The sequence below is a fragment of the Salvelinus alpinus genome, chromosome 22 (assembly GCF_045679555.1).
Source record: "Salvelinus alpinus chromosome 22, SLU_Salpinus.1, whole genome shotgun sequence".
Taxonomy (NCBI): Eukaryota; Metazoa; Chordata; class Actinopteri; order Salmoniformes; family Salmonidae; genus Salvelinus; species Salvelinus alpinus.
In genome coordinates, this window is record NC_092107.1 from 24,243,356 (window position 1) to 24,270,681 (window position 27,326).

A 27,326-nucleotide genomic window follows, 5' to 3' on the forward strand; every position below is an offset into this window, starting at 1 on the left:
AGTAAATAAATATTTTAAGACAATTGATGTATGGATGACTCATAGTGAAGACTGGGTTCATGCAGATAACCAACAATTTACGACGTTTGGAATGAGACTAACATGAGGTAAATAATTCATTAATTCGAAGACTAAGTGATCAGATATTCAAATATCTGAAAGTTATATTAGGAAAATTATAACTTTATAATCTGAATATTTTCCTTGGTGCCCCGACTTCCTAGTTAATTACAGTTACATGATTAATCAGTTTAATCGCGTAATAATAATTAGAGAGAGTTATTTGATAAATAAGTCTTCAGTTTAATGATGCCAAAGACACGACAACCCCATGACAAAATGTGTAGAATTTCAGGAAATAAGCTCAAAACCTGCAATGTTCCCTCCACCAACAGGAGGGATGTGAACAGTTTGTGTCATGAACAGTGCTTGTGCCCATAGAAATAGATGTGGTGCGTGCACGCAGGGGGGGGGGGTGATTTCCAGTGCTGGAAGTGCCCCCCCACCCCCGAGTGAAAAGGTTTGGGAACCCCTGTCATAGAACATAACGACGTGTTTAATTAGACATTCAAATTCAGCTGACTTTACTGATTTAAATCAAGGGCAGCAGGATAATGAATAACAAAGTATGGAGTGACAGAGCATGACTTGATTAGCATCCTGTGTGTGCGAGATAGACGTGGATGCTGATGGCAATGAAAGGAGGACAAAACCAGGCCTGAGGACCAGAGTTATCAGTGGCTGTTGTTCAACATAAGGACAGTCTGGAGAATCTACATGACATTAATACACATCTACAACTGTGTGCCAAGCTGTGTGACGACTGACAAGTATTTACTGCAGTGATGCATTATCTAATGAGAGGATCTTGAAAATTGAGCTTTTTTTTAAGGATTCACCATCATGTAATTTGTCAAGTATGGCCAAAATATCTCAAAGCTAGCAGTGGCTACAGTGGTATGTGATTGGTGTGTGTGTGTGTGTGTGTGTGTGTGTGTGTGTGTGTGTGTGTGTGTGTGTGTGTGTGTGTGTGTGTGTGTGTGTGTGTGTGTGTGTGTGTGTGTGTGTGTGTGTGTGTGTGTGTGTGTTAAATGGTTAGTCAGTGGCCCTTTCACATACTGTACTGTTCCCTTCTGAGAGGGGCTGAGTCACTCTTATCTAACAAGCTGCACACATGTACAGTGCATGTAGGTTAACAATAGGGGCTTTGCAGTTTCCATTTATTTTTAAGGTTCTAGACCAGGGGTGTCCAACCCTGTTCCTGGAGAGCTACCTTCCTGTATGTCTTCGCTCCAACCCCAGTTGTAACTAACCTGGTTCAGATTATCAACCAGCTAATTATTAGAATTAGGTGTGCTAGATTAGGGTTGGAGTGAAAACTACAGGATGGTAGCTCACCGGGAACAGGGTTGGTGAGCCCTGTTCTAGACACTGAAGGCCAGTACAAAAGCATAACACAGTATAAAACAGTATACAAAAGACAGCTTGGTTCAGCTGAAATTGACTACGTGCATCATAATTGAATTTTAGGGGGAATAAAGACCAACTCTGGTTTATGATGCTTGGCTTGGAAACAAGCACACATGGAAAGCATATTCATCTCTGACAGAAACATACCACAAAGGAGAACTGACCATATGCTAAGCACCATGTGACCAATCTATTGAGTGTGACTCATGCGGTGTGGCAAAGAGATCGTACTGCTTGAGGAAATATGACTTACCCTCTGCAGCAAAAACATGGTGAAGGTCACCCCAGAGGTCAAACCACCCAGACCAATACTCCATCACCATCTTGAACTTCTGGGGCTAGAAGAATGGGAAGAATAATGTTCAACAGAGAACTACAAATAAACTAAATATATCAAATCAAATCAAATCAAATCAAATTTTATTAGTCACATACACATGGTTAGCAGATGTTAATGCGAGTGTAGCGAAATGCTTGTGCTTCTAGTTCCGACAATGCAGTAATAACCAACAGTAATCTAACCTAACAATTCCACACTACTACCTTACACACACACACAAGTGTAAGGGATAAAGAATATGTACATAAAGATATATGGATGAGTGGTGGTACAGAACGGCATGGCAGATGCAGTAGATGGTATAGAGTACGGTATATACATATGAGATGAGTACTGTAGGGTATGTAAACATAAAGTGGCATAGTTTAAAGTGGCTAGTGGTACATGTATTGCATAAAGATGGCAAGATGCAGTAGATGATATAGAGTACAGTATATATACATATGAGATGGGTAATGTAGGGTATGTAAACATTGTATTAAGTGGCATTGCTTAAAGTGGCTAGTGGTACATTTTTACATAATTTCCATCAATTCCCATTTTTAAAGTGGCTGGAGTTGAGTCAGTATGTTGGCAGCGGCCGCTAAATGTTAGTGGTGGCTGTTTAACAGTCTGATGGCCTTGAGATAGAAGCTGTTTTTCAGTCTCTCGGTCCCTGATTGGTGTGTGTGTGTGTGTGTGTGTGTGTGTGTGTGTGTGTGTGTGTGTGTGTGTGTGTGTGTGTGTGTGTGTGTGTGTGTGTGTGTGTGTGTGTGTGTGTGTGTGTGTGTGTGTGTGTGTGTGTGTGTGTGTGTGTGTGTGTGATATATGTTACTCCTTGTAGACACACTATTTTCTCCTTGAACATCAGGGCCCAATTTTTTAATTTTATTATCTGATTGGATTTTGGCAATCTGATAGGATTAAATGCATAGCTATTTCTATGCATGTAATCCTTTCCGATTGCTGATCAGATAACTTCTGAAAAACTGTGCCCAGACTATAGGCATCCCAAGACTGTGGTTCAAAGCAATTTATTACACAGATTAAGACAAAATAGCTAATATCCTCTGTTTTATCTACAGGTGTCAGATGAAACTGAATAACTAATCAATTACAAAGCTGGAGCTGGATGAATCTAATGATAAATATCAGTAGATGATCATCTGAACACAAGTCAATACATTCGCTCACTTGAATTGCATCCAGATACTTGAATCCCTCTGGGCTCAATTCAACGTCTATTCCACGTTGGTTGAACGTCATTTCATTGAAATGACCAACGTGGAATAGAGGTCGAATTGACGTCTGAGCCCAGTGGGATACTGTCATGCTGTATTTTATTTGTGTATGTTATGCAATTACTGTATGTACTCTACGTTGAGTCAACCAGTGTGTGCCCAGTGGGATGCTACAGTGACTTCCATGCACAGGAAACTGCTTTGCATTTTAACAGTTCCTATTTTTGCCTTGTTTTCTCCCGAGCTTAATCTGTATCTAGGTAAACAGCACATTCCCTCATCTCATCGATCTCCTTTGTGTTTAGGCTTCAAGTGGAAAGGGAATTAATCAAGGCGCAGTTCTAATGAAGCCTAAAAGCAGCGGCCTGACGCACACACACATCTATCCTTGGCACAGACAGAGCCCTTGTGCTATGGGAGAATACCAACTACAGTTCAGGCAGAGTCTGCAGTGTCAGATGGGCCAGAGGCTCTACTATAGTGCAGCTGTCTGTCTGTTTGTCCAGTCAGTACAATACCTCCATTCACTCCCCCGTGCTTCAGCCCATCCTGGTTATCTGAGGTCAGGAGCAGTTCCTCGATCCCCCTGGACAATAGTGCCTAGAACAAGGATCTCATTTCAATCATGCTCATATTTCCAAGTAGATATCCTACTATTGCAAATGCAAATAGTTGTAGTGAAATCAAGATAAAGTGATGCACAGAGTGTGCTTGCGTGTGCGTGTGCGTGTGCGTGTGTAATAAAGCAGATGCACTGCACTGTCTTACCTCTTTTATGTATGGCATGTATTCAACATCTTTTGCATAAGAGCAATACTCATTCTCCACTTGAACTGCTATAATTGGGCCCCCCTTGGAGTACTGAGAGTTTTAAATAATAAATCAAATAAGAGCAGAGCTTTCAAATGACTCCTGAGTAAGTCAAGCATATATTTTCAAAGCCTTTGGGATTGATAAAACACCAAGCTTCACATTTTAAGAATATTTTTGTATTTTGATAGCCATAATCAACGACCATATGCTGTCACATTGTTGCCACTCACAAATTAACAGGAAAAATGGAAGCCCTAGTGTAATTAATAGAAGAGTAGTGAGAAAGTGAGAAAGGATGACCTGATATGGTGCAACTCTTGGAATGAGTTGATCAAAGAAGGAGTCAACTGCTTCTGTGAAACCTGGGTAGGTTGTTCTCAACTTCATGTCTGGATCACGCAGCAACCAACTAGGGAGAAAGCAATACTTAACTCTAATCTTATCAACAATGTATGCAGTTACATTTAAATACAGGTTGCACTGATGGCATTCATGCATAATGACTGCATTGATTGTTAATGTGCTTCATAACAGTGTGAGTTTAATGGATTTCCAAATATCTATAATCTGGTTGACATAGTGGTACATACTGGGACATTTCTGGACCAATTACCCTTCCTCAATCAATTTTAGATGATGATCAGAGTCAGTCAAATTACTCTCTTTGAAGATGGAAGCTCAGGAAATAACTGTTTTCATTCTCTCTGTGTGTGAAACATATTGGTTTTCCCCCTTAGATCTATAATTGTATTTATCCACATTACTAAGGAATGTGGGACTGTAACTCTTTTACAGAGACCTGACTGTAAACACCAATGTAGCTGATTGAATAAATGACTAGTCAATGAGGGAAATAACACCACACTGGAAAAGAGCATCACAAAAATGGATGAGGAAAAATGGATGAGATGTCGTATAGGGGGACCTATCCAACAGGGAGTTGAAACCAACCTGGGCTAAAATGTTAAAATCTGGGAACATCTAACTTGGGCATCCCTCCTAAGTCCCACTCAGCACAGATGTAGGGTCCTGTCCGCAGAATCACCCAGAGCCCCAACTCTGCTGCTAGCCTGATGTACGCCCTGAGAGACACAGAGAAAAGAAGAGAGACAAAGCTCAACAGCTTTATCAAACATTTATCACAAAATCATATAAACGTCTTCCTTACTTTAAAATCCCTCTCTTTTGCTCATGCAGGTTCCATGGCACATATCTGAAAGATAAAGCAGTCATTCTCAGTATCCCTCCATAGTAGAGCTGCAGTGAGTGGTGGTATAAGAGGACATGAGGTGTTCTGTGTGTCCCTACGTGGTGAGAGTGTTGACCCCACAGGCCCTCATCTTCAGCAGCCGGTCCTCCCAGTAGGCTCTGGGGACACGGAAGTAGTGGATAGAGCCCCCCAGGATGTGAAAGGGCTCTCCCTCCAGAGTGAACTGAAAGGAGTTGGCCCTCATTCTCTCTACCTCTGGGTGTTGGCTGGAAGAGAAAGACAAACTGCTGGTCAACCCAGAAAGTTAGACTATATAGGAGTCATAGGAACTAGACAATGGCAATCTAAGGTGAGTAAGTAAGTATTTATAATTCTTGTGACAAGCATACAAGACACACCCAACAGATTTAGAAAAATCAACAAAGCTTTTAGCATACACTACATACATGCTACTCCTCGTCTTACAAGAATGCAAATCTATATTTGAATATGAGTGAGACGTACATAGTCAATTGTTCACACTGTTGCACTGTGGAATGAGTGCTGAACTGAGCCATAACAAATGGCAACATACAAGCTACATGTTTGTCTACACAAAGGTTAATGTCCATAGTAGGTGGGTCAGGTGAAAGTTCATGATGGGGTAAATTAAAGATATGGAATGGCTTTGTATTAACTAGACTATCAAAAGTATTGATTGCATATCATTTCTCACATTTGTAGTCCTACCTCTTCTATGTAATAATATTTAACAATCTGATAATATTTTGTCATTAAGAATGGTCTTTAATAGCATTACCTATAATAGATTGTCTTTAAATAACCAGTTTTAAATGGTCCGTTTGGGATACTGGTTGCCTATTGATGCATTTGCAGGTCCATGAAAACACGAGGAAAAACAAACAAATAGGACATAACTTTCTACATACTCTCGAGACCTGCCCATAAAGTCTTACCACAGACAGAATAATGAGACAGCTATTTCACCGGATGTATAAATGTGAAGCATCCGCTTGGCGGTTCCACCCACTTGAGAGGAAGCCCATTAGCCGGCAGTGGGAGAAGATGGAACGAGATGGCTTTTGTCCGACATTCTGCACATTTTCTCATCGATTAAACATTTTTCTGTTCGCAAAACTATAATATTTTACGAACAGAGTAGACACCTTTTTGTAGACTCTACCCGTTGCCAAAGTTGTAAAAAATTGCGTTGTTGCATACGCGCACTTCGCAGAGTAGACGTTACCGAACGGAAATATGCAAATATAGGTTATAACGCACCAATAGGGTCTCGCTAGCTCGTGCTTGGCTCTGCCCACCTCCCTACTTGTTCTGCCCACTATGACCCCCTTGTTTCCATTTGAAACGACAGGCTGTGGTCTTGATTTAGTATCTTGATTTAGTTCCAACAATCTTTGGCCTTACCGTATGAATTCAAATAAAATATATCCGAGAATGGCATAACGCTGTCGTGTGAGAGACAGCCTGACGACCATGGATGCATTAAAAATGGTTTACGAATAACTTTACAGCGTTGCAACAGCTGGTTTGACAGCCCACGCCTTCAAAGACCACACCGGAAGAACAGGAATAATACTATACAGGCGATTCACTCAAGGGGAAAATACAGGTGAGAGCTATAGACCATAATGAATTAAAATATAATTTTCACCCGAATTACACACAACTCCAAAACTAATGCAAGTGGTAAGTCTGACTCAGTTCTGACAAAATCCACAGTGTTTCTCATTAGGCTATCATAATTCGATTTTTAGCAGGCAGTAGCCTTTAGTTTACAATGTCCGTGTTAGGCGTAAAATATTGCTCGCTTTCAATAGGCACTATGAAACGGATAGTTGCAATATATTGTATCACGTTTTGTCCTTACATCAAAATCAGTAAAAAGACAGGTCAGGCGAACTTGCAATACAGGAATCTTACCATTTGGTGCTATAACCTAGATTGTAATGGGGAAAAAACTCTAACGTTTTATCCATGTAACCAGGGTTGTCAGGTCAAGCTAAAATTTCTAGCCTAATGATCGTTCAAAACCCGACCAAAAGGCCTGAAACTATCCCGATTGTATTGTTAAGCAAGAGAGGAGTTGCGTATTTAAACAATAAACCCTTTTCCCATAACGATATCGAGTCAATTAAGGAATATCATAGTAACGACGCATAATTCGTTTTTCCTAAAATGTTTTTAATTATTGCAAGCTGTGAGGTAAATTAATTTGAATATGTGTCAAGAGAAAATATAATTTGCCTTTATTAAACTCGCCAGATCATTTTCCATCAATGGATGTCGATTTTGTTTGACTGCTATGATTAAGCAAATCAAATCAAATCAAATGTATTAGTCACATACACATGGTTAGCAGATGTTAATGCGAGTGTAGCGAAATGCTTGTGCTTCTAGTTCCGACAATGCAGTAATAACAACAAGTAATCTAACCTAACAATTCCGCAACTACTACCTTATACACGCAAGTGTAAAGGGATAAAGAATATGTACATAAAGATATATGAATGAGTGATGGTACAGACGGCATAGGCAAGGTGCAGTAGATGGTATAGAGTACGGTATATACCTATGAGATGAGTACTGTAGGGTATGTAAACATAAAGTGGCATAGTTTAAAGTGGCTAGTGGTCCATGTATTACATAAGATGGCAAGATGCAGTAGATGATATAGAGTACAGTATATACATATACATAAGAGATGTGTAATGTAGGGTATGTAAACATTATATTAGGTGGCATTGTTTAAAGTGGCTGGTGGTACATTTTTACATAATTTCCATCAATTCCCATTTTTAAGGTGGCTGGAGCTGAGTCAGTTTGTTGGCAGCGGCCGCTAAATGTTAGTGGTGGCTGTTTAACAGTCTGATGGCCTTGAGATAGAAGCTGTTTTTCAGTCTCTCGGTCCCTGCTTGGATGCACCTGTACTGACCTCGCCTTCTGGATGATAGCGGGGTGAACAGGTAGTGGCTTGGGTGGTTGTTGTCCTTGATGATCTTTATGGCCTTCCTGTGACATCGGGTGGTGTAGGTGTCCTGGAGGGCAGGTAGTTTGCCCCGGGTGATGCGTTCTGCCGACCTCACTACCCTCTGGAGAGCCTTACGGTTGTGTGCGGAGCAGTTGCCGTACCAGGCGGTGATACAGCCCGACAGGATGCTCTCGATTGTGCATCTGTAGAAGTTTGTGAGTGCTTTTGGTGACAAGCCGAATTTCTTCAGCCTCCTGAGGTTGAAGAGGCGCTGCTGCGCCTTCTTCACAACGCTGTCTGTGTGGGTGGACCAATTCAGTTTGTCCGTGATGTGTACACCGAGGAACTTAAAACTTTCCACCTTCTCCACTACTGACCCGTCGATGTGGATAGGGGGGAGCTCCCTCTGCTGTTTCCTGAAGTCCACAATCATCTCCTTTGTTTTGTTGACGTTGAGTGTGAGGTTATTTTCCTGACACCACACTCCGAGGGCCCTCACCTCCTCCCTGTAGGCCGTCTCGTCGTTGTTGGTAATCAAGCCTACCACTGTAGTGTCGTCCGCAAACTTGATGATTGAGTTGGAGGCGTGCATGGCCACGCAGTCGTGGGTGAACAGGGAGTACAGGAGAGGGCTCAGAACGCACCCTTGTGGGGCCCCAGTGTTGAGGATCAGCGGGGTGGAGATGTTGTTACCTACCCTCACCACCTGGGGGCGGCCCGTCAGGAAGTCCAGGACCCAGTTGCACAGGGCGGGGTCGAGGCCCAGGGTCTCGAGCTTGATGACGAGTTTGGAGGGTACTATGGTGTTAAATGCTGAGCTGTAGTCGATGAACAGCATTCTCACATAGGTATTCCTCTTGTCCAGATGGGTTAGGGCAGTGTGCAGTGTGGTTGCGATTGCGTCGTCTGTGGACCTATTGGGTCGGTAAGCAAATTGGAGTGGGTCTAGGGTGTCCGGTAGGGTGGAGGTGATATGGTCCTTGACTAGTCTCTCAAAGCACTTCATGATGACGGAAGTGAGTGCTACGGGGCGGTAGTCGTTTAGCTCAGTTACCTTAGCTTTCTTGGGAACAGGAACAATGGTGGCCCTCTTGAAGCATGTGGGAACAGCAGACTGGGCTAAGGATTGATTGAATATGTCCGTAAACACACCAGCCAGCTGGTCTGCGCATGCTCTGAGGACGCGGCTGGGAATGCCGTCTGGGCCTGCAGCCTTGCGAGGGTTAACACGTTTAAATGTTTTACTCACCTCGGCTGCAGTGAAGGAGAGCCCGCAGGTTTTGGTAGTGGGCCGTGTCAGTGGCACTGTATTATCCTCAAAGCGGGCAAAAAAGGTATTTAGCCTGTCTGGGAGCAAGACATCCTGATCCGCGACGGGGCTGCTTTTCTTTTTGTAATCCGTGATAGACTGTAGACCCTGCCACATACCCCTTGTGTCTGAGCTGTTGAATTGCGATTCAATTTTGTCTCTGTACTGGGACTTAGCCTGTTTGATAGCCTTGCGGAGAGAATAGCTACACTGTGTGTATTCGGTCATGTTTCCGGTCACCTTGCCCTGGTTAAAAGCAGTGGTTCGCGCTTTCAGTTTCACGCGAATGCTGCCGTTAATCCACGGTTTCTGGTTTGGGAATGTTTTAATCGTTGCTCTGGGTACGACATCGTCAATGCACTTCCTAATGAACTCGCTCACCGAATCTGCATATTCATCATTGTTGTTGTTGGACGCCGTGCGGAACATATTCCAATCCGCGTGATCAAAGCAGTCTTGAAGCGTGGATTCAGATTGGTCGGACCAGCGTTGAACAGACCTGAGCGCGGGAGCTTGTAGTTTTAATTTCTGTTTGTAGGCTGGAATCAACAAAATGGAGTCGTGGTCAGCTTTTCCGAAAGGAGGGCGGGGGAGGGCCTTATATGCGTCGCGGAAGTTAGTATAACAATGGTCCAGAGTTCTGCCAGCCCTGGTCGGACAATCGATGTGCTGATAGAATTTAGGGAGTTTTGTTTTTAGATTAGCCTTGTTAAAATCCCCAGCTACGATGAATGCAGCCTCAGGGTGTGTGGTTTCCAGTTTACAGAGAGTCAGATAGAGTTCGTTCAGGGCCATCGATGTGTCTGCTTGGGGGGGAATATATACGGCTGTGATTATGACCGAAGTGAATTCCCTTGGTAGATAATGCGGTCTACATTTGATTGTGAGGAGTTCTAGATCAGGTGAACAGAATGACTTTAGTTCCTGAGTGTTGTTATGATGGTCACACCACGTCTCGTTAATCATGAGGCATACCCCCCCGCCCCTCTTCTTACCAGAAAGATGTATGTTTCTGTCTGCGCGATGCGTGAAGAAACCAGCTGGCTGCACCGACTCCGTTAGCGTCTTTTCAGTTAGCCATGTTTCCGTGAAGCAGAGCACGTTGCAATCCCTGATGTCTCTCTCGAATGTTACCCGTGCTCGGATTTCATCGACCTTATTCTCAAGAGACTGGACATTGGCGAGTAGTATGCTAGGGAGTGGAGCGCGATGTGCTCGTCTCCGAAGCCTGACCAGGAGACCGCTACGTTTGCCCCTTTTTCGGCGTCGTGTAGCTTCGCCGGCTGGGATCAGGTCCATTGTATTGGGTGGAAGGCAAGACACTGGATCCGTTTCGGGAAAGTCATATTCCTGGTAGGAAGGGTGGTTAGTTGACGTTAATCGTATATTCAGTAGTTCCTCCCGGCTGTATGTAATGAAACTTAAGATCACCCGGGGTACCAATGTAAGAAATAACACATAGAAAAACAAAATACTGCATATTTTCCAAGGAACGCGAAGCGAGGCAGCCATCCTGTTCGGCGCCGACGCACTAAGCAATAAGGCACAAGGGGGTAAGGTGGCCAATATACCACGGCTATTCTTATGTATCACGCAATGCGGAGTGCCTGCATACAGCGGTTAGCCCTGGTATATTGGCCATATACCACAAACCCCTGGGGTGCCTTATTGCTATAATATACATGGTTACCAACGTAATTACAACTGTAAAAAGTAATTTGTCATACCGGTGGTATATGTCCTGATATACCACGGCTTTCAGCCAATCAGCATTCAGGGCTCGAATCAGGTTTATATTTGTAAATGAATCCTCTTTGCGCATGCACATAACTGTAGATAAATCCGACAGGAGAGTTTGAGTGATGAAAGTTGGACAGAGAATCTCAATCTCTGAGCAAGAAACACTTGGACAAACATTTAAAAAAACAAAAGTTAAGTTATTTCTGGCAATTGTTGTTTTATTATTTGCCAGATGTTAAGACTACAAACCGTTATAAATGGCCCATCTGCGAGATTAACTTGTCATTTCAATAGGCATAGGCTGCAGACTAAAATCTGGGTTTACGAATGTTATTCAATTTTGCCATGGTTTGCTTTGATAAAGACAGGTACCCTATAGCCCCTGATAGGCCTACATCTCATTTCAGACAGTCTACAGTAGTAGGCAAGAGGTAAACTGAACGATTTATCCGCTTCCTTAGTTCATATTAACAGGCTAATTTATTCAACATGAATAGCAAGGCAATTTTGAGGTAAGAAGTCAATGAGGGAAATAACACCACAGTGGAAAGTGGGTTGAGATTTCTTGTTGTTGTTCAAGACCAATTCATCCGGTTCACGGCACCAAGTTTTAATTTCACCTTTATTTAACCAGGTAGGCCAGTTGAGAACAAGTTCTCATTTACAACTGCGACCTGGAGTGTTAGCGTTGATGTTATTCTTCGATAACATAGGCCGCAAAGCAAATCAGGGGGGAGAAAAATATATTTATTCAAAGATAACAAATCATAGTTATGTTGGGAAGTAGCTGGTCATTCTTCCCTGTCCTCAGTGTTTCTCTCCACTGAGACAGGATTTAGTTTTATACCCCCAACCCTAGCCTGTGGTTGACTAATTCCTGCAATAAAATGTTCCCAATGGCCAGATAACAAGTATCCCATTTCAGGATCAATGTATAAACAATTTGAACTAATGAGAACTTGCCACATGTAGCTATGAGTCCAGGACTGAAACCCCTATACAGATTCTAAACAGATGTTGAACTGAAAAACAACTATTTCCGTTGATCATTATTTCCCTCTTGACCTTTTAATCCTCTGTGTTGTGTATTGATCTTCAAATATTCTTACACATCCAACAAGTTTGTAGAGTCATAAGCTTGATGTAATCATTGCGTGCTAAGAATATGGGACCAAATACTAAACTTTTGACTACTTTAATTCACATAAGTTCATTTGTCCCCTAAGATGGGGGTACTATGTACAAAAAGTGTTGTAATTTCTAAACGGTTCACCCGATATGGATGAAAATACCAGTCAGTCTGCACTTTAACGTCATTGTATTGAATCCAAAGTGTTGGAGTACAGAGCTGTGTCACTGTCCCAATACTTTTTGGAGCTCACTTAAAAATGTATTGATATTCCTATGGACTTGTGCAAGTTTCTAGTCATCTGTTTTATGAAAACACTTAATAGGATAACATTGCATATATTTATCAGCTCACATCCATGACTACTCACATGTACATATACATTTGACATGTTTGAAGATACTGCAATTATTGATCATAACATCTTCAGAAATAAGCAACTCTGACAGCTTTTTGGGCAGATTCTTTATCCTGGGAATTTAATGTCTTTATACACTACCAATCAAAAGTTGAGACACCTACTCAAACTGTTTTTTTTGTTTATTTGTACTATTTTCTACATTGTAGAATAATAGTGAAGACATTTAAAAAAATTATGAAATAACACATCAAAATATATTTAATATTTGAGATTCTTCAAAGTAGCCACCCTTTGCCTTGATGACAGCTTTGCACACTCTTGAAATTCTCTCAACCAGCTTCATGAGGTAGTCACCTGAAATGCATTTCAATTAACAGGTGTGCCTTGTTAATTTGTGGAATTGCTTTCCTTCTTAACGCATTTGAGCCAATCAGTTGGGTTGTGACAAGGTAGAGCTGGCATACATTAGATAGCCTTATTTGGTAAAAGGCCAAGTCCATATTATGGCAAGAACAGCTCAAATAAGCAAAGAGAAATGACAGTCCATTACTTTAACACATGAAGGTCAGTCAATCTGGAACATTTTAAGAACTTTCAAAGTGACTTCAAGTGCAGTCGCAAAAACCATCAAGCGTGATGATGAAACTGGCTCTCATGAGGACCGCCACAGGAAAGGAAGACCCAGAGTTACCTCTGCTGCAGAGGATAAGTTCATTAGAATTACCAGCCTCAGGAATTGCAGCCCAAAAAAATGCTTCAGAGTTCAACAGACACTTCAACATCAGCTGTTCAGAGGAGACTGCGTGAATCAGGCCTTCATGGTTGAATTGCTGCAAATAAACCACTACTAAAGGACACCAATAATAAGAAGCATGGAGGAGGAGGTGTGGGGGTGCTTTGCTGGTGACACTATCTGTGATGTATTTAGAATTCAAGGCACACTTAACCAGCAATGCTACCAGAAGATTCTGCAGCGATACGCCATCCCATCTGTTTTGCGCTTAGTGGGACTATCATTTGTTTTTCAACAGGACAATGACCCAAAATACACCTCCAAGCTGTGTAAGGGCTATTTGACCAAGGAGGAGAGTGATGGAGTGCTGCATCAGATGACCTGGCCTCCACAATCATCCGACCTCAATCCAATTGAGATGGTTTGGGATGAGTTTGACCGCAGAGTGAAGGAAAATTGTGAAAGGGCTTCTGTGGGGTTAATGCATGAATCCTGTGATGGCTCTGTATCTGCAAATCTTTTTAAAATCCTGTTCTAGCTGTGTGTGTGCGCAATTGGGAGATTCTATCACCAAAATTACAATCCAAAAACATAGCCACTACGTGTAATTATATGGCTAAGCTTACACCATTTTTAATGTCAATAGTGTTAGGTGGTGCTTTCAAAGTTGGTTATATATTATAATTTGAATGGTAATATCATGGCCTTTAAGAACCACTTGTCAAACAAAGTTTAAAATGTATCAGGGTTTCCTTTTTAAAGCAATTTATACAGGTAATTCTGATTTGTACATGTTCGGTTGGCCTGAACATTCCAAAAATGTGTCTGATTGATAACGGAATCTAAGCTTTCCAATGATACAGTGCATTTGGAAAGTATTCAGACCACTTGACTTTTTCCACATTTTGTTACGTTACAGCTAGTGATGCACCGATATTATATTTTCGTCCGATTCTGATATTTTCCTTGACAAAAAAAAAACGATACCGATATTTAAAATTTTAGCTGCCTTTTAAGCATTCTAGTACAGTTAAATAGTTAACACACAGACATGGATGCAGCGGTTCTTGCACTGCATCTCAGTGCAAGAGGCGTCACTACAGTCCCTGGTTCGAATCCCGGCTCTATCACATCCGGCCATGATTGGGAGTCACATAGGGCGGAGCACAATTGGCCCAGCGTCATCCGGGGTTGGCCGTCATTGTAAATAAGAATTTGTTCTTAACCGACTTGCCTAGTTAAATAAAGGTTACACAAACAGACCCAAAAATGATTTGGTTGGCATTTACGTATGTCCCCATTACCAGTAAAACATAATCAAAACCTATTTCTTTCACTAACTTGCTGTGCTGTTTCGTTGTTCGTTTCATTCTCAACCAGGATTTCTATGGAACGCTGTTTGGGTCTTTGCGTGTCAAAAAAGATACGCAAAAATTAATGCAGGCGTTAAATGATTGTGACGTGCAGTCAAATAGTGTTTATATATATATCCTCATTAATCTACAAACAATACCCAAAGCAAAAACAGGTTTGTAGAAATTTTGCAAAAATAATTAAATATCACACTTACATAAGTATTCAGAAACTTTACTCAGTACTTTTGTTGAAGCACCTTTGACAGCGATTACAGCCTTGATTATTCTTGGGTATGACGTAGGGCTGGGAGATATGGCAAATAAATTCTCATGATATTTTTTCATTTGATAATTATCACAAACATTATTTGATTAATATTAAAAGTTGCATATCTCCTTCAGAATCAAGAATGCCTGAACAAACCGAAGGCTTCTTATTTATTGTCAGAAGTAGAACTCAAAACATTTTAACTCCACTTTTTTTATAGCTGTAAACCCTTACAAGTCATGAAAAAGAAATAAAAAAAATAGTGCAAGTCAATATATGCATTATAACTGTTAGCCTAATGCCACTACACAGTTCATGTTGGGGTAGTTGTCTTACAAGCAAGAAAGACAATACTGTCTAGCTTTAATGGTAATTATCACAATTTTAATCAAATAATGTTTAAAAAGGGTCAAATCTGCTTCAGACTCAAGCCTGCCTGAACAAACCAAAGGCTTTACTGTTTCTTATTTGTTAGAAGTAGAAGAACTCACAAATAACATTTAACTCCACTTTTTCAAAGCTATAAACCCTTACAAGTCATGAGCAAGAAATAAAAAAACAGTGCAAGTCAATATGCATTATAACTGTTAGCGCATCACAGTTGAAGTTGGGGTAGTTTTCTTACAAGTTACAAGCAAGAAAGACAAGTCTGGCTTTAAAGCTGTCCTATGGCAGGTCACTATGTTGCCACCTGTGCTAAAAACACGCTCTGGGGGGGGAGCTGGTCGCAGGAATGCACAGGTAGCGCTTTGCCAGGTGGCTGACTTTGGGAAAGTTTTTTGGGGTGGATCTTCCACCAGTCCAGTGGATTGGTTTCACTGTCAGCATCAGGAGACTGAAGGTAGCAGCTAAGTTCCTTTTGTACCAGCTCGATTTCAGTAAGACCTGTGGTGGTGGAGCATGGCTTTTTGAAAAAACTGCAGAGTGACTCTCTTTTTATCTGGCAGTTGTGGTGAAGCAGCAGCGACGTCTCCCTGTGCTGGGCTTGGGTTTTCATGTCCCTCATTGACCATCTCTGAGACAGCTCTTGCTTTTATGTGGCCCACCTTCTCGTCTTTGATGTAGTGTGTTTTAAACCGAGGGTCGACTAACGAGGCTATGTCCAGGAGGTCATCTGTGGCTAGGTCATCATATTTCTCATTCGGGTGAGCTCTGTTATACCATCATCAGGTTTCATGACCTCTGTATTGAACGGGTGTAGTACTGGCAAAAAATCAGCCGGCTAGACAATCTGGACCCTCTCTTTCTAAAATGATCTGCCGAAATTGTTGCAACCCCTATTACTAGCCTGTTCAACCTCTCTTTCGTATCGTCTGAGATTCCCAAAGATTGGAAAGCTGCCGCGGTCATCCCCCTCTTCAAAGGGGGAGACACTCTTGACCCAAACGCTACAGACCTATATCTTTCCTACCCTGTCTTTCTAAGGTCTTCGAAAGCCAAGTTAACAAACAGATTACCGACCATTTTGAATCCCACCGTACCTTCTCCGCTATGCAATCTGGTTTCAGAGCTGGTCATGGGTGCACCTCAGCCACGCTCAAGGTCCTAAACGACATCATAACCGCCATCGATAAGAGACATTACTGCGCAGCCGTATTTATCGACCTGGCCAAGGCTTTCGACTCTGTCAATCACCGCATTCTTATTGGCAGACTCGACAGCCTTGGTTTCTCAAATGATTGCCTCGCCTGGCTTACTATCTACTTCTCTGATAGAGTTCAGTGTGTCAAATCGGAGGGCCTGTTGTCCGGACCTCTGGCAGTCTCTATGGGGGTGCCACAGGGTTTGATCCTCGGGCCGACTCTCTTCTCTGTATACATCAATGATGTTGCTCTTGCTGCTGGTGATTCTCTGATACACCTCTACGCAGACGACACCATTCTGTATACTTCTGGCCCCTCTTTGGACACTGTGTTAACTAACCTCCAGACGAGCTTCAATGCCATACAACTCTCCTTCCGTGGCCTCCAACTGCTCTTAAACGCAAGTAAAACTAAATGCATGCTATTCAACCGATCACTGCCCGCACCTGCTCGCCCGTCCAGCATCACTACTCTGGACGGCTCTGACTTAGAATACGTGGACAACTACACATACCTAGGTGTCTGGTTAGACTGTAAACTCTCCTTCCAGACTCACATTAAGCATCTCCAATCCAAAATTAAATCTAGAATCGGCTTCCTATATCGCAACAAAGCATCCTTCACTCATGCTGCCAAACATACCCTCGTAAAACTGACCATCCTACCGATCCTCGACTGGTTGATGGACTCAAGAACATCTATATCTGTATAGGTGGGAGCTAAGTGCCAGGTCTTCTTGTCACTGGACAAGACCTGTGAAATGGCTTTCTCCTCCTCCAGTACTCTTTGCACCCTCTTTTGATGTGATACCCAGCTGGTAGGCAACTCTGTCACCAACTTGTGCTGGGGTAGGTTGTGTTATTTTTGAGCAACTGCCAGGTCTCTTCTTTTTACACGAATAGGAAAAGGCACCTGCCACTTTCTTACACACTCCAATTGCTCGATCCAGCCTTTTGTCTCTACCCATTCTCTAAGAGAACTTGAGATTTTAATAGTTAAAATCACAATAATCCCTTTAGTTATGTACAAATGTAATATTTAACATAATCAGTTGATGAAAAAAAATGCACATTAAGTTTCATCTAACACAATATACACAATTGACAAGGTTACTTACCAATGGCCAAGTGCAGACGATGTCCAAAACATTGCAGTCGGGTCCATTTTGTTGATTTGAGCGGCCTTCACCACGTTCGCACCATTATCCGTTGCAGACCTGTCTGTCTTGACTGAGTCCCCAGGAGGCGAGAGCATCAATGAGCCCATCTGCTATAGCGTCACCCGTGTGGTCGCTGGGAAAGTATGTTTGAAGGCATTTATTTAGAAGATTCCACTCTATCAATATAGTGGACAGTGATGCTAATATAAGGCTCTGACGTGCGACTACACCACAGATCAGTAGTAGTAGCAAAATACAGTGGGGAGAACAAGTATTTGATACACTGCCGATTTTGCAGGTTTTCCTACTTACAAAGCATGTAGAGGTCTGTAATTTTTATCATAGGTACACTTCAACTGTGAGAGACGGAATCTAAAACAAAAATCCAGAAAATCACATTGTATGATTTTTAAATAATTAATTTGCATTTTATTGCATGACATAAGTATTTGATCACCTACCAACCAGTAAGAATTCCGGCTCTCACAGACCTGTTAGTTTTTCTTTAAGAAGCCCTCCTGTTCTCCACTCATTACCTGTATTAACTGCACCTGTTTGAACTCGTTACCTGTATAAAAGACACCTGTCCACACACAATCAAACAGATTCCAACCTCTCCACAATGGCCAAGACCAGAGAGCTGTGTAAGGACATCAGGGATAAAATTGTAGACCTGCACAAGGCTGGGATGGGCTACAGGACAATAGGCAAGCAGCTTGGTGAGAAGGAAACAACTGTTGGCGCAATTATTAGAAAATGGAAGAAGTTCAAGATGACGGTCAATCACCCTCGGTCTGGGGCTCCATGCAAGATTTCACCTCGTGGGGCATCAATGATCATGAGGAAGGTGAGGGATCAGCCCAGAACTACACGGCAGGACCTGGTCAATGACCTGAAGAGAGCTGGGACCACAGTCTCAAAGAAAACCATTAGTAACACACTACGCCGTCATGGATTAAAATCCTGCAGCGCACGCAAGGTCCCCCTGCTTAAGCCAGTGCATGTCCAGGCCTGTCTGAAGTTTGCCAATGACCATCTGGATGATCCAGAGGAGGAATGGGAGAAGGTCATGTGGTCTGATGAGACAAAAATAGAGCTTTTTGGTCTAACTCCACTCGCCGTGTTTGGAGGAAGAAGAAGTATGAGTACAACCCCAAGAACACCATCCCAACCGTGAAGCATGGAGGTGGAAACATCATTCTTTGGGGATGCTTTTCTGCAAAGGGGACAGGACGACTGCACCGTATTGAGGGGAGGATGGATGGGGCCATGTATCGCGAGATCTTGGCCAACAACCTCCTTCCCTCAGTAAGAGCATTGAAGATGGGTCGTGGCTGGGTCTTCCAGCATGACAACGACACGAAGCACACAGCCATGGCAACTAAGGAGTGGCTCCGTAAGAAGCATCTCAAGGTCCTGGAGTGGCCTAGCCAGTCTCCAGACCTGAACCCAATAGAAAATCTTTGGAGGGAGCTGAAAGTCCGTATTGCCCAGCGACAGCCCCGAAACCTGAAGGATCTGGAGAAGATCTGTAGGGAGGAGTGGGCCAAAATCCCTGCTGCAGTGTGTGCAAACCTAGTCAAGAACTACAGGAAATGTATGATCTCTGTAATTGCAAACAAAGGTTTCTGTACCAAATATTAAGTTCTGCTTTTCTGATGTATCAAATACTTATGTCATGCAATAAAATGCAAATTAATTACTTAAAAATCATACAATGTGATTTTCTGGATTTTTGTTTTAGATTCCGTCTCTCATAGTTGAAGTGTACCTATGATAAAAATTACAGACCTCTACATGCTTTGTAAGTAGGAAAACCTGCAAAATCGGCAGTGTATCAAATACTTGTTCTCCCCACTGTACGTTAAATCTGTCTTGAGCTGTTCCTCAACTTTTTCCCTACACTCAGCGTAGAGTTTAGGCAGTGCGGTGTGAGAAATGTTTGCGGCCAGGGACAACGTACCTGGGTCAATTAAATTGATAAGCCTCTTGAAACCTTCCTTTTCGACTGTGCTAATTGGTAGCATGTCCTTAGCAATGCAATACATAATAGCATTTGTGATGTCTTTGTCTTTTCGATGTTTGCTCGTAGGGCATAAACACTGTCAGTGTTGACTGCTTCGGGCGACCATCCCTAGATTGGCTGGTGCCTGAGGGGCGTTTATCAATGCTGTGGCGCAAACTCAAACTTTCTGCATGTTCCAAAGAGTGATTTTGCATCAGATGGTGAAAAGGTTTGTCGTATTACCAGACTTGGTAGCCACCTGTCTACAGCACAATTTGCACCGAACATTGCTCTGCTCTTTGTCCGACTTCAAAAAGCCAAAACACTTCCAAATAACTGAAACAGTTGAACCCTTTTTATCAATAATTTCTTAGTTGAAAGCTGCTCCTTCCCCATGGCTATCACTGCCACTTTTCGCCTATCACTATTTTTTTGTGGTTTAATAGTGGCTACTTCATCACTCGAGGTGCAAAGTGGTTTTTAGTGGGCATATACACTACGGTTCACTTAGAAATGTCCTTGTTTTTGAAAGAAAAGCACATTTTTGGTCCATTAAAATAACATCAAATTGATCAGAAATACAGTGTAGACATTGTTAATGTTGTAAATGACTTTTGTAGCTGGAAAAGGCAACACATTTTTTTTGATTATCTACATACAGTGGGGAGAACAAGTATTTGATACACTGCCGATTTTGCAGGTTTTCCTACTTACAAAGCATGTAGAGGTCTGTAATTTTTATCATAGGTACACTTCAACTGTGAGAGACGGAATCTAAAACAAAAATCCAGAAAATCACATTGTATGATTTTTAAATAATTAATTTGCATTTTATTGCATGACATAAGTATTTGATACATCAGAAAAGCAGAACTTAATATTTGGTACAGAAACCTTTGTTTGCAATTACAGAGATCATACGTTTCCTGTAGTTCTTGACTAGGTTTGCACACACTGCAGCAGGGATTTTGGCCCACTCCTCCCTACAGATCTTCTCCAGATCCTTCAGGTTTCGGGGCTGTCGCTGGGCAATACGGACTTTCAGCTCCCTCCAAAGATTTTCTATTGGGTTCAGGTCTGGAGACTGGCTAGGCCACTCCAGGACCTTGAGATGCTTCTTACGGAGCCACTCCTTAGTTGCCATGGCTGTGTGCTTCGTGTCGTTGTCATGCTGGAAGACCCAGCCACGACCCATCTTCAATGCTCTTACTGAGGGAAGGAGGTTGTTGGCCAAGATCTCGTGATACATGGCCCCATCCATCCTCCCCTCAATACGGTGCAGTCATCCTGTCCCCTTTGCAGAAAAGCATCCCCAAAAAATGATGTTTCCACCTCCATGCTTCACGGTTGGGATGGTGTTCTTGGGGTTGTACTCATCCTTCTTCTTCCTCCAAACATGGCGAGTGGAGTTTAGACCAAAAAGCTCTATTTTTGTCTCATCAGACCACATGACCTTCTCCCATTCCTCCTCTGGATCATCCAGATGGTCATTGGCAAACTTCAGACGGGCCTGGACATGCGCTGGCTTGAGCAGGGGGACCTTGCGTGCGCTGCAGGATTTTAATCCATGACGGCGTAGTGTGTTACTAATGGTTTTCTTTGAGACTGTGGTCCCAGCTCTCTTCAGGTCATTGACCAGGTACTGCCGTGTAGTTTTGAGCTGATCCCTCACCTTCCTCATGATCATTGATGCCCCACGAGGTGAGATCTTGCATGGAGCCCCAGGCCGAGGGTGATTGACCGTCATCTTGAACTTCTTCCATTTTCTAATAATTGCGCCAACAGTTGTTGCCTTCTCACCAAGCTGCTTGCCTATTGTCCTGTAGCCCATCCCAGCCTTGTGCAGGTCTACAATTTTATCCCTGATGTCCTTACACAGCTCTCTGGTCTTGGCCATTGTGGAGAGGTTGGAGTCTGTTTGATTGAGTGTGTGGACAGGTGTCTTTTATACAGGTAACGAGTTCAAACAGGTGCAGTTAATACAGGTAATGAGTGGAGAACAGGAGGGCTTCTTAAAGAAAACCTAACAGGTCTGTGAGAGCCGGAATTCTTACTGGTTGGTAGGTGATCAAATACTTATGTCATGCAATAAAATGCAAATTAATTATTTAAAAATCATACAATGTGATTTTCTGGATTTTTGTTTTAGATTCCGTCTCTCACAGTTGAAGTGTACCTATGATAAAAATTACAGACCTCTACATGCTTTGTAAGTAGGAAAACCTGCAAAATCGGCAGTGTATCAAATACTTGTTCTCCCCACTGTAGGTGTAGGCCCATTACAAGCAACCAAACTGTGTTCCAATGGCACGTTGTGTTAGCTAATCCAAGTTTATAATTTTAAAAGGCCAATTGACCATTAGAAAACCTTTTTGCAATTATGTTAGCACAGCTGAAAACTGTAGTCCTGATTTTAAAGAAGCAATAAAAATGTCCTTCTTTAGACTAGTTGAGTATCTGAAGCATCGGCATTTGTGGGTTCGATTGAAACTGAAGATGTCGTACAACACTGTGTACAAATCCCTTCATAGAACAGCACAAATTGGCTCTAACCAGAATAGAAAGAGGAGTGGGAGACCCCAGTGCACAACTGAGCAAGAGGAAAAGTACATTAGTGTCTAGTTTGAGAAAGACGCCTCACAAGTCCTCAACTGGCAGCTTCATTAAATAGTACCTGTAAAACACCAGTCTCAATGTCACCAGTGAAGAGGCAACTCTGGGATGCTGGCCTTCTAAGCAGAAATGTTTTGGTACCCTTCCTCATATCTATGCCTCGACACAATCCTGTCTCGGAGCTACACAGACAATTCCTTCAACCTCATAGCTTGTTTTTTTTCTCTGACAGGCACTGTCAACTGTGGGACCTTATATAGACAGGTGTGTGCCTTTCCAAATCATGTCCAATCAATTGAATTTACCACAGGTGGACTCCAAGTTGTAGAAACATCAAGGATGATCAATGGAAACAGGATGCACCTGAGCTCAATTTTGAAAGTCGGATAACAAATGGTCTGAATACTTATTTAAATAAGGTTCTCTTTTTTTTTATTGAGGAGAAAAAATATATATTAATAGGAATAGAGCTAAGCACAGACATTTTCCTCTAGGAATCTGCATGTAAATAAGATATTTCTGAATAAATTTTCAATACATTTGCAAACATTTCTAAACTTGTTTTTGTTTGTCATTATGGGGTATTGTGTGTAGATTGATGAGGAAGAAATATAATTTCATCAATTTTAGAATAAGGCTGTAGAGGTCGACCGATTAATCGGGGACGATTTCAAGTTTTCATAACAATCGGAAATCGGTATTTTTGGGCGCCGATTTTCCTTTATTTATTTATTTTTTAAATTACACCTTTATTTAATCTTTATTTAACTAGGCAAGTCAGTTAAGAACACATTCTTATTTTCAATGACGGCCTAGGAACGTTCTGCCTCGTTCAGGGGCAGAACGACAGATTTTGAACCTTGTCAGCTCGGGGGATCCAATCTTGCAACCTTACAGTTAACTAGTCCAATGCTCTAACACTGATTACATTGCACTCCACGAGGAGCCTGCCTGTGCCGCGAATGCAGTAAGCTAAGGTAAATTGCTAGCTAGCATTAAACTTATCTTATAAAAAACAATCAATCAATGACTGTCATTGCTCCAATGTGTACTTAACCATAAACATCAATGCCTTTCTTAAAATTAATACACAAGTATATATTTTTAAACCTGCATATTTAGCTAAAAGAAATCCAGGTTAGCAGGCAATATTAACCAGGTGAAATTGTGTCATTTCTCTTGCGTTCATTGCACGCAGAGTCAGGGTATATGCAACAGTTTGGGCCGCCTGGCTCTTTGCGAACTAATTTGCCAGAATTTTACGTAATTATGACATAACATTGAAGGTTGTGCAATGTAACAGGAATATTTAGACTCATGGATGCCACCCGTTAGATAAAATACGGAACGGAATAAACGTTTTGTTTTCGAGGTGATAGTTTCCGGATTAGTCAAAGGTATATGGTTTAGAGAGAAATAGTCGACGCGTTATAATTCCTGTAATAACTTGCGGCTGAACTTGAAAGGGGTTCCTTCGTTATTTTACCGTTCATGTCTTCCATAGAGAATGTCTTGATCTACTTCAAATAAGGTCTGTGTTTCGTGCAGGCTTAAACCTCCTCGACATTTTGATACCTGTGTAAATCTCACTAGGATAAGGTAACGTTTGTCAACATATTTTCATAAATCCACTCTACAATTTTTTTTATCTTCGCTTATATTTAGCCAATATTGATCAGAGTTACCTTGTCCTATGGATATCTACACAGTTATAAAATTGGCACGGTGGTGTAAGCCTACACGAAACACAGACCTTATTTTAAGTGAATCTAAAAATATCCTATAGAATAAATGAAGGAACCGCTTTTCAGATTTTGCTAGAAGGTGTCATGGGAATTATGACTCGCACTTTGGTCGTCAATTCTTACCATGCCCATTATTAAAATAGGATTTCCTGCATATAGAAATGACAGTTTTTGTTTTCAACATTAATCACAGGTAACTTAAATTCTATATTTTTTTCTCTATTTTTAATCAAACAGTTGAGAGTATTTGTCTCCTAAGCAGACTCTTCAGTATCATTGTCACTTCAGAGCTGTGTGTGTGTGCGTGTGTATTTATGTATTATATTAAGTTAAAATAAGTGTTCATTGTTCATTCAGTATTGTTGCAATTGTCATTATTACAAAAATGTGTGTGTGTATTATTTATATATATATATATATATAAATCGGCCGATTAATCGGTATCTGATTTTTTTGTCCTCCGATAATCGGTATCGGCGTTGAAAAATCACAATCGGTCGACCTCTAGCTGTAACGTAACAAAATGTGGAAAAAGTCAAGGGGTCGGAATACTTTCCGAATGCATTGTATATGATTTAAAGGCTATATGTAAGCAATAACTTGTTTTATACTGACATTGGGATTTTATCCAATGAAAAACAATGTGAAAAATGAATGGAGTGAAGGGGTGATAGTGACAACACAGAGACAGCTGCCATTGCTGCACTGCTATCACACATTTTCCACTCTAGGGACATAGACCTTCAAGAAAATCACTAAAATCACATCGTCATCCCAAGTGAGCCTGAAGGCCCAAATGTGGAGGTCTGGTCCATGAACTACACTGAACCAAAATATAAACTCAACATACAACAATTTCAAAGATTTTACTGAGTTACAGTTCATATAAGGAAATCAGTCAATTGAAATATATTAATTAGGCCTTAATCTATGGATTTCACATGGCTGGGAATACAGATATGCATATGTTGGTCCCAGATACCTTAAAAAATGGTAAGGGTGTGGTCTGGATCAGAGAAACAAGGCAAGTATCTGGTGTGACCACCATTTGCCTCATGCAGCACGACACATCTCCTTCGCATAGAGTTGATCAGGCTGTTGATTGTGGCATGTGGAATGTTGTCCCACTACTCTAAAACATCTATGCGAAGTTGCTGGATATTGGTGGGAATTGGAACACTGTCGTACACGTCGATCCAGAGCATCCCAAACATGCTCAATAGGTGACATGTTGGGTGAGTATGCAGGCCATGGAAGAACAGGGACATTTTAAACTTTCAGGAATCGTGTACAGGTCCTTGCAACATTTGTATTTATTTTATTTATTTTTTCAGCTTTTATTTAACCAGGTAGGCTAGTTGAGAACAAGTTCTCATTTACAACTGCGACCTGGCCAAGATAAAGCAAAGCAGTTCGACACATACAACAGCACAGAGTTACACATGGAATAAACAAACATACAGTCAATAATACAGTATGAAAAGTCTATATACAGTGTGTGCAAATCAGGTAGGATAAGGGAGGTGAGGCAATAAATAGGCCATGGTGGCGAAGTAATTACAATATAGCAATTAAACACTAGAGTGATTTATGTGCTGAAGATGAATGTGCAAGTAGAGATACTGGGGTGCAAAGGAGCAAGATAAATAAATAAATACAGTATGGGGATGAGGTAGTTGGATGGGCAATTTACAGATGGGCTAAGTACAGGTGCAGTGATCTGTGACCTGCTCTGACAGCTGGTGCTTAAAGCTAGTGAGGGAGATATGAGTCTCCAGCTTCAGTGATTTTTGCAGTTCGTTCCAGTCATTTCCTTCCAGTTCTCTGGGGGTGACCAGTGAGATATACCTGCTGGAGCACGTGCTACGGGTGGGTGCTGCTATGGTGACCAGTGAGCTCAGATAAGGCAGGGCTTTACCTAGCAGAGCCTTGTAGATGACCTGGAGCCAGTGGGTTAGGTGACGAGTATGAGGCGAGAGCCAGCCAACGAGAGCGTACAGGTCGCAGTGGTGGGTAGTATATGGGGCTTTGGTGACAAAACGGATGGCACTGTGATAGACTGCATCCAATTAGTTGAGTAGAGTGTTGGAGGCTATTTTGTAAATGACATCGTCGAGGATCGGTAGGATGGTCAGTTTTACGAGGGTATGTTTGGCAGCATGAGTGAAGGATGCTTTGTTGCGAAATAGGAAGCCGATTCTAGATTTAATTTTGGATTGGAAATGCTTAATGTTAGTCTGGAAGGAGAGTTTACAGTCTAACCAGACACCGAGGTATTTGTAGTTGTCCACATATTCTAAGTCAGAACCGTCCAGAGTAGTGATGCTGGACAGGCGGGCAGGTGCGGGCAGCGGTCGGTTGAAAAGCATGCATTTAATTTTACTTGCGTTTAAGAGCAGTTGGAGGCCACGGAAGAAGAGTTGTATGGGATTGAAGCTCGTCTGGAGGTTAGTTAACACAGTGTCCAAAGAAGGGCCAGAGGTATACAGAATGGTGTCGTCTGAGTAGAGGTGGATCAGAGATTCACCAGCAGCAAGAGCGACATCATTGATGTATACAGAGAAGAGAGTCGGCCTGAGAATTGAACCCTGTGGCACCCCCATAAAGACTGCCAGAGGTCCGGACAACAGGCCCTCCGATTTGACACACTGAACATTATCATGCTGAAACATGAGATGATGGCGGCGGATGAATGCCACGACAATGGGCCTCAGGATCTCATCACATTATCTCTGTGCATTCAAATTGCCATTTCTAAAATGCAATTGTGTTCTCTGTCCGTCGCTTATGCCTGCACATACCATAACCCCACTGCCACCATGGGGCACTCTGTTCACAATGTTGACATCAGCAAGCCACTGGCCCACACAACGCCATACACAGTCTTCCATCTGCCCGGTACAGTGAAACTGGGTTTAATTCGTGAAGAGCACACTTCTCCTGCGTGCCAGTGGCCATCGAAGGAGAGCGTTTTCTCACTGAAGTCGGTTACGACGCCAAACTGCAGTCATTTTGGTGAGGACGACGAGCACACAGAAACTGTCTCAGGGAAGCTCATCTAACAGTTTGCAGAAATTCTTTGGTTTCATCAACTGTCGGGGAGGCTGGTCTCAGACGATCCTGCAGGTGAAGAAGCATAATGTGGAAGTCCTGTGCTGGCGTGGTTACACGTGGTCTGCGGTTGTGAGGCTGGTTGGACGCACTGCCAAAATCTCACTAGCAGGGATGTAAACATGTGTGCACAACATTTTAGAGAAATTCGCTTTTTGTGCATATGGAACAAT

General features: G+C 42.1%; 2 protein-coding genes across 4 annotated transcripts in view; one reads left to right on the forward strand and one right to left on the reverse strand.

Moving 5' to 3' along the window:
* The window catches only part of LOC139549296 (beta-galactosidase-1-like protein 3), a 27,117-nt gene extending 20,772 nt beyond the window's left edge, over nt 1-6,345 (reverse strand). The window contains exons 1-6 of one of the 2 annotated variants that reach the window (XR_011669860.1): nt 5,853-6,345; nt 5,152-5,319; nt 5,012-5,056; nt 4,795-4,925; nt 3,549-4,252; nt 1,724-1,808 (exon numbers count right to left, since the gene is read on the reverse strand). Coding sequence is in view for 1 of the 2 variants with exons in the window: in XM_071359593.1 (XP_071215694.1) it covers nt 4,808-4,925; nt 5,012-5,056; nt 5,152-5,297 (309 nt within the window). In the remaining variant the exon portion in view is untranslated. The remainder of the gene's footprint in view (nt 1-1,723; nt 1,809-3,548; nt 4,253-4,794; nt 4,926-5,011; nt 5,057-5,151; nt 5,320-5,852) is intronic. The other variant, XM_071359593.1, reaches the window with a different exon arrangement.
* glb1l2 (galactosidase beta 1 like 2) overlaps nt 6,326-27,326 on the forward strand; it is a 35,442-nt gene continuing 14,441 nt past the window's right edge. For both annotated transcript variants that reach the window (XR_011669858.1, XM_071359587.1), the window contains exon 1: nt 6,326-6,683. The gene's annotated coding sequence lies outside the window, so the exon portion shown is untranslated. The remainder of the gene's footprint in view (nt 6,684-27,326) is intronic.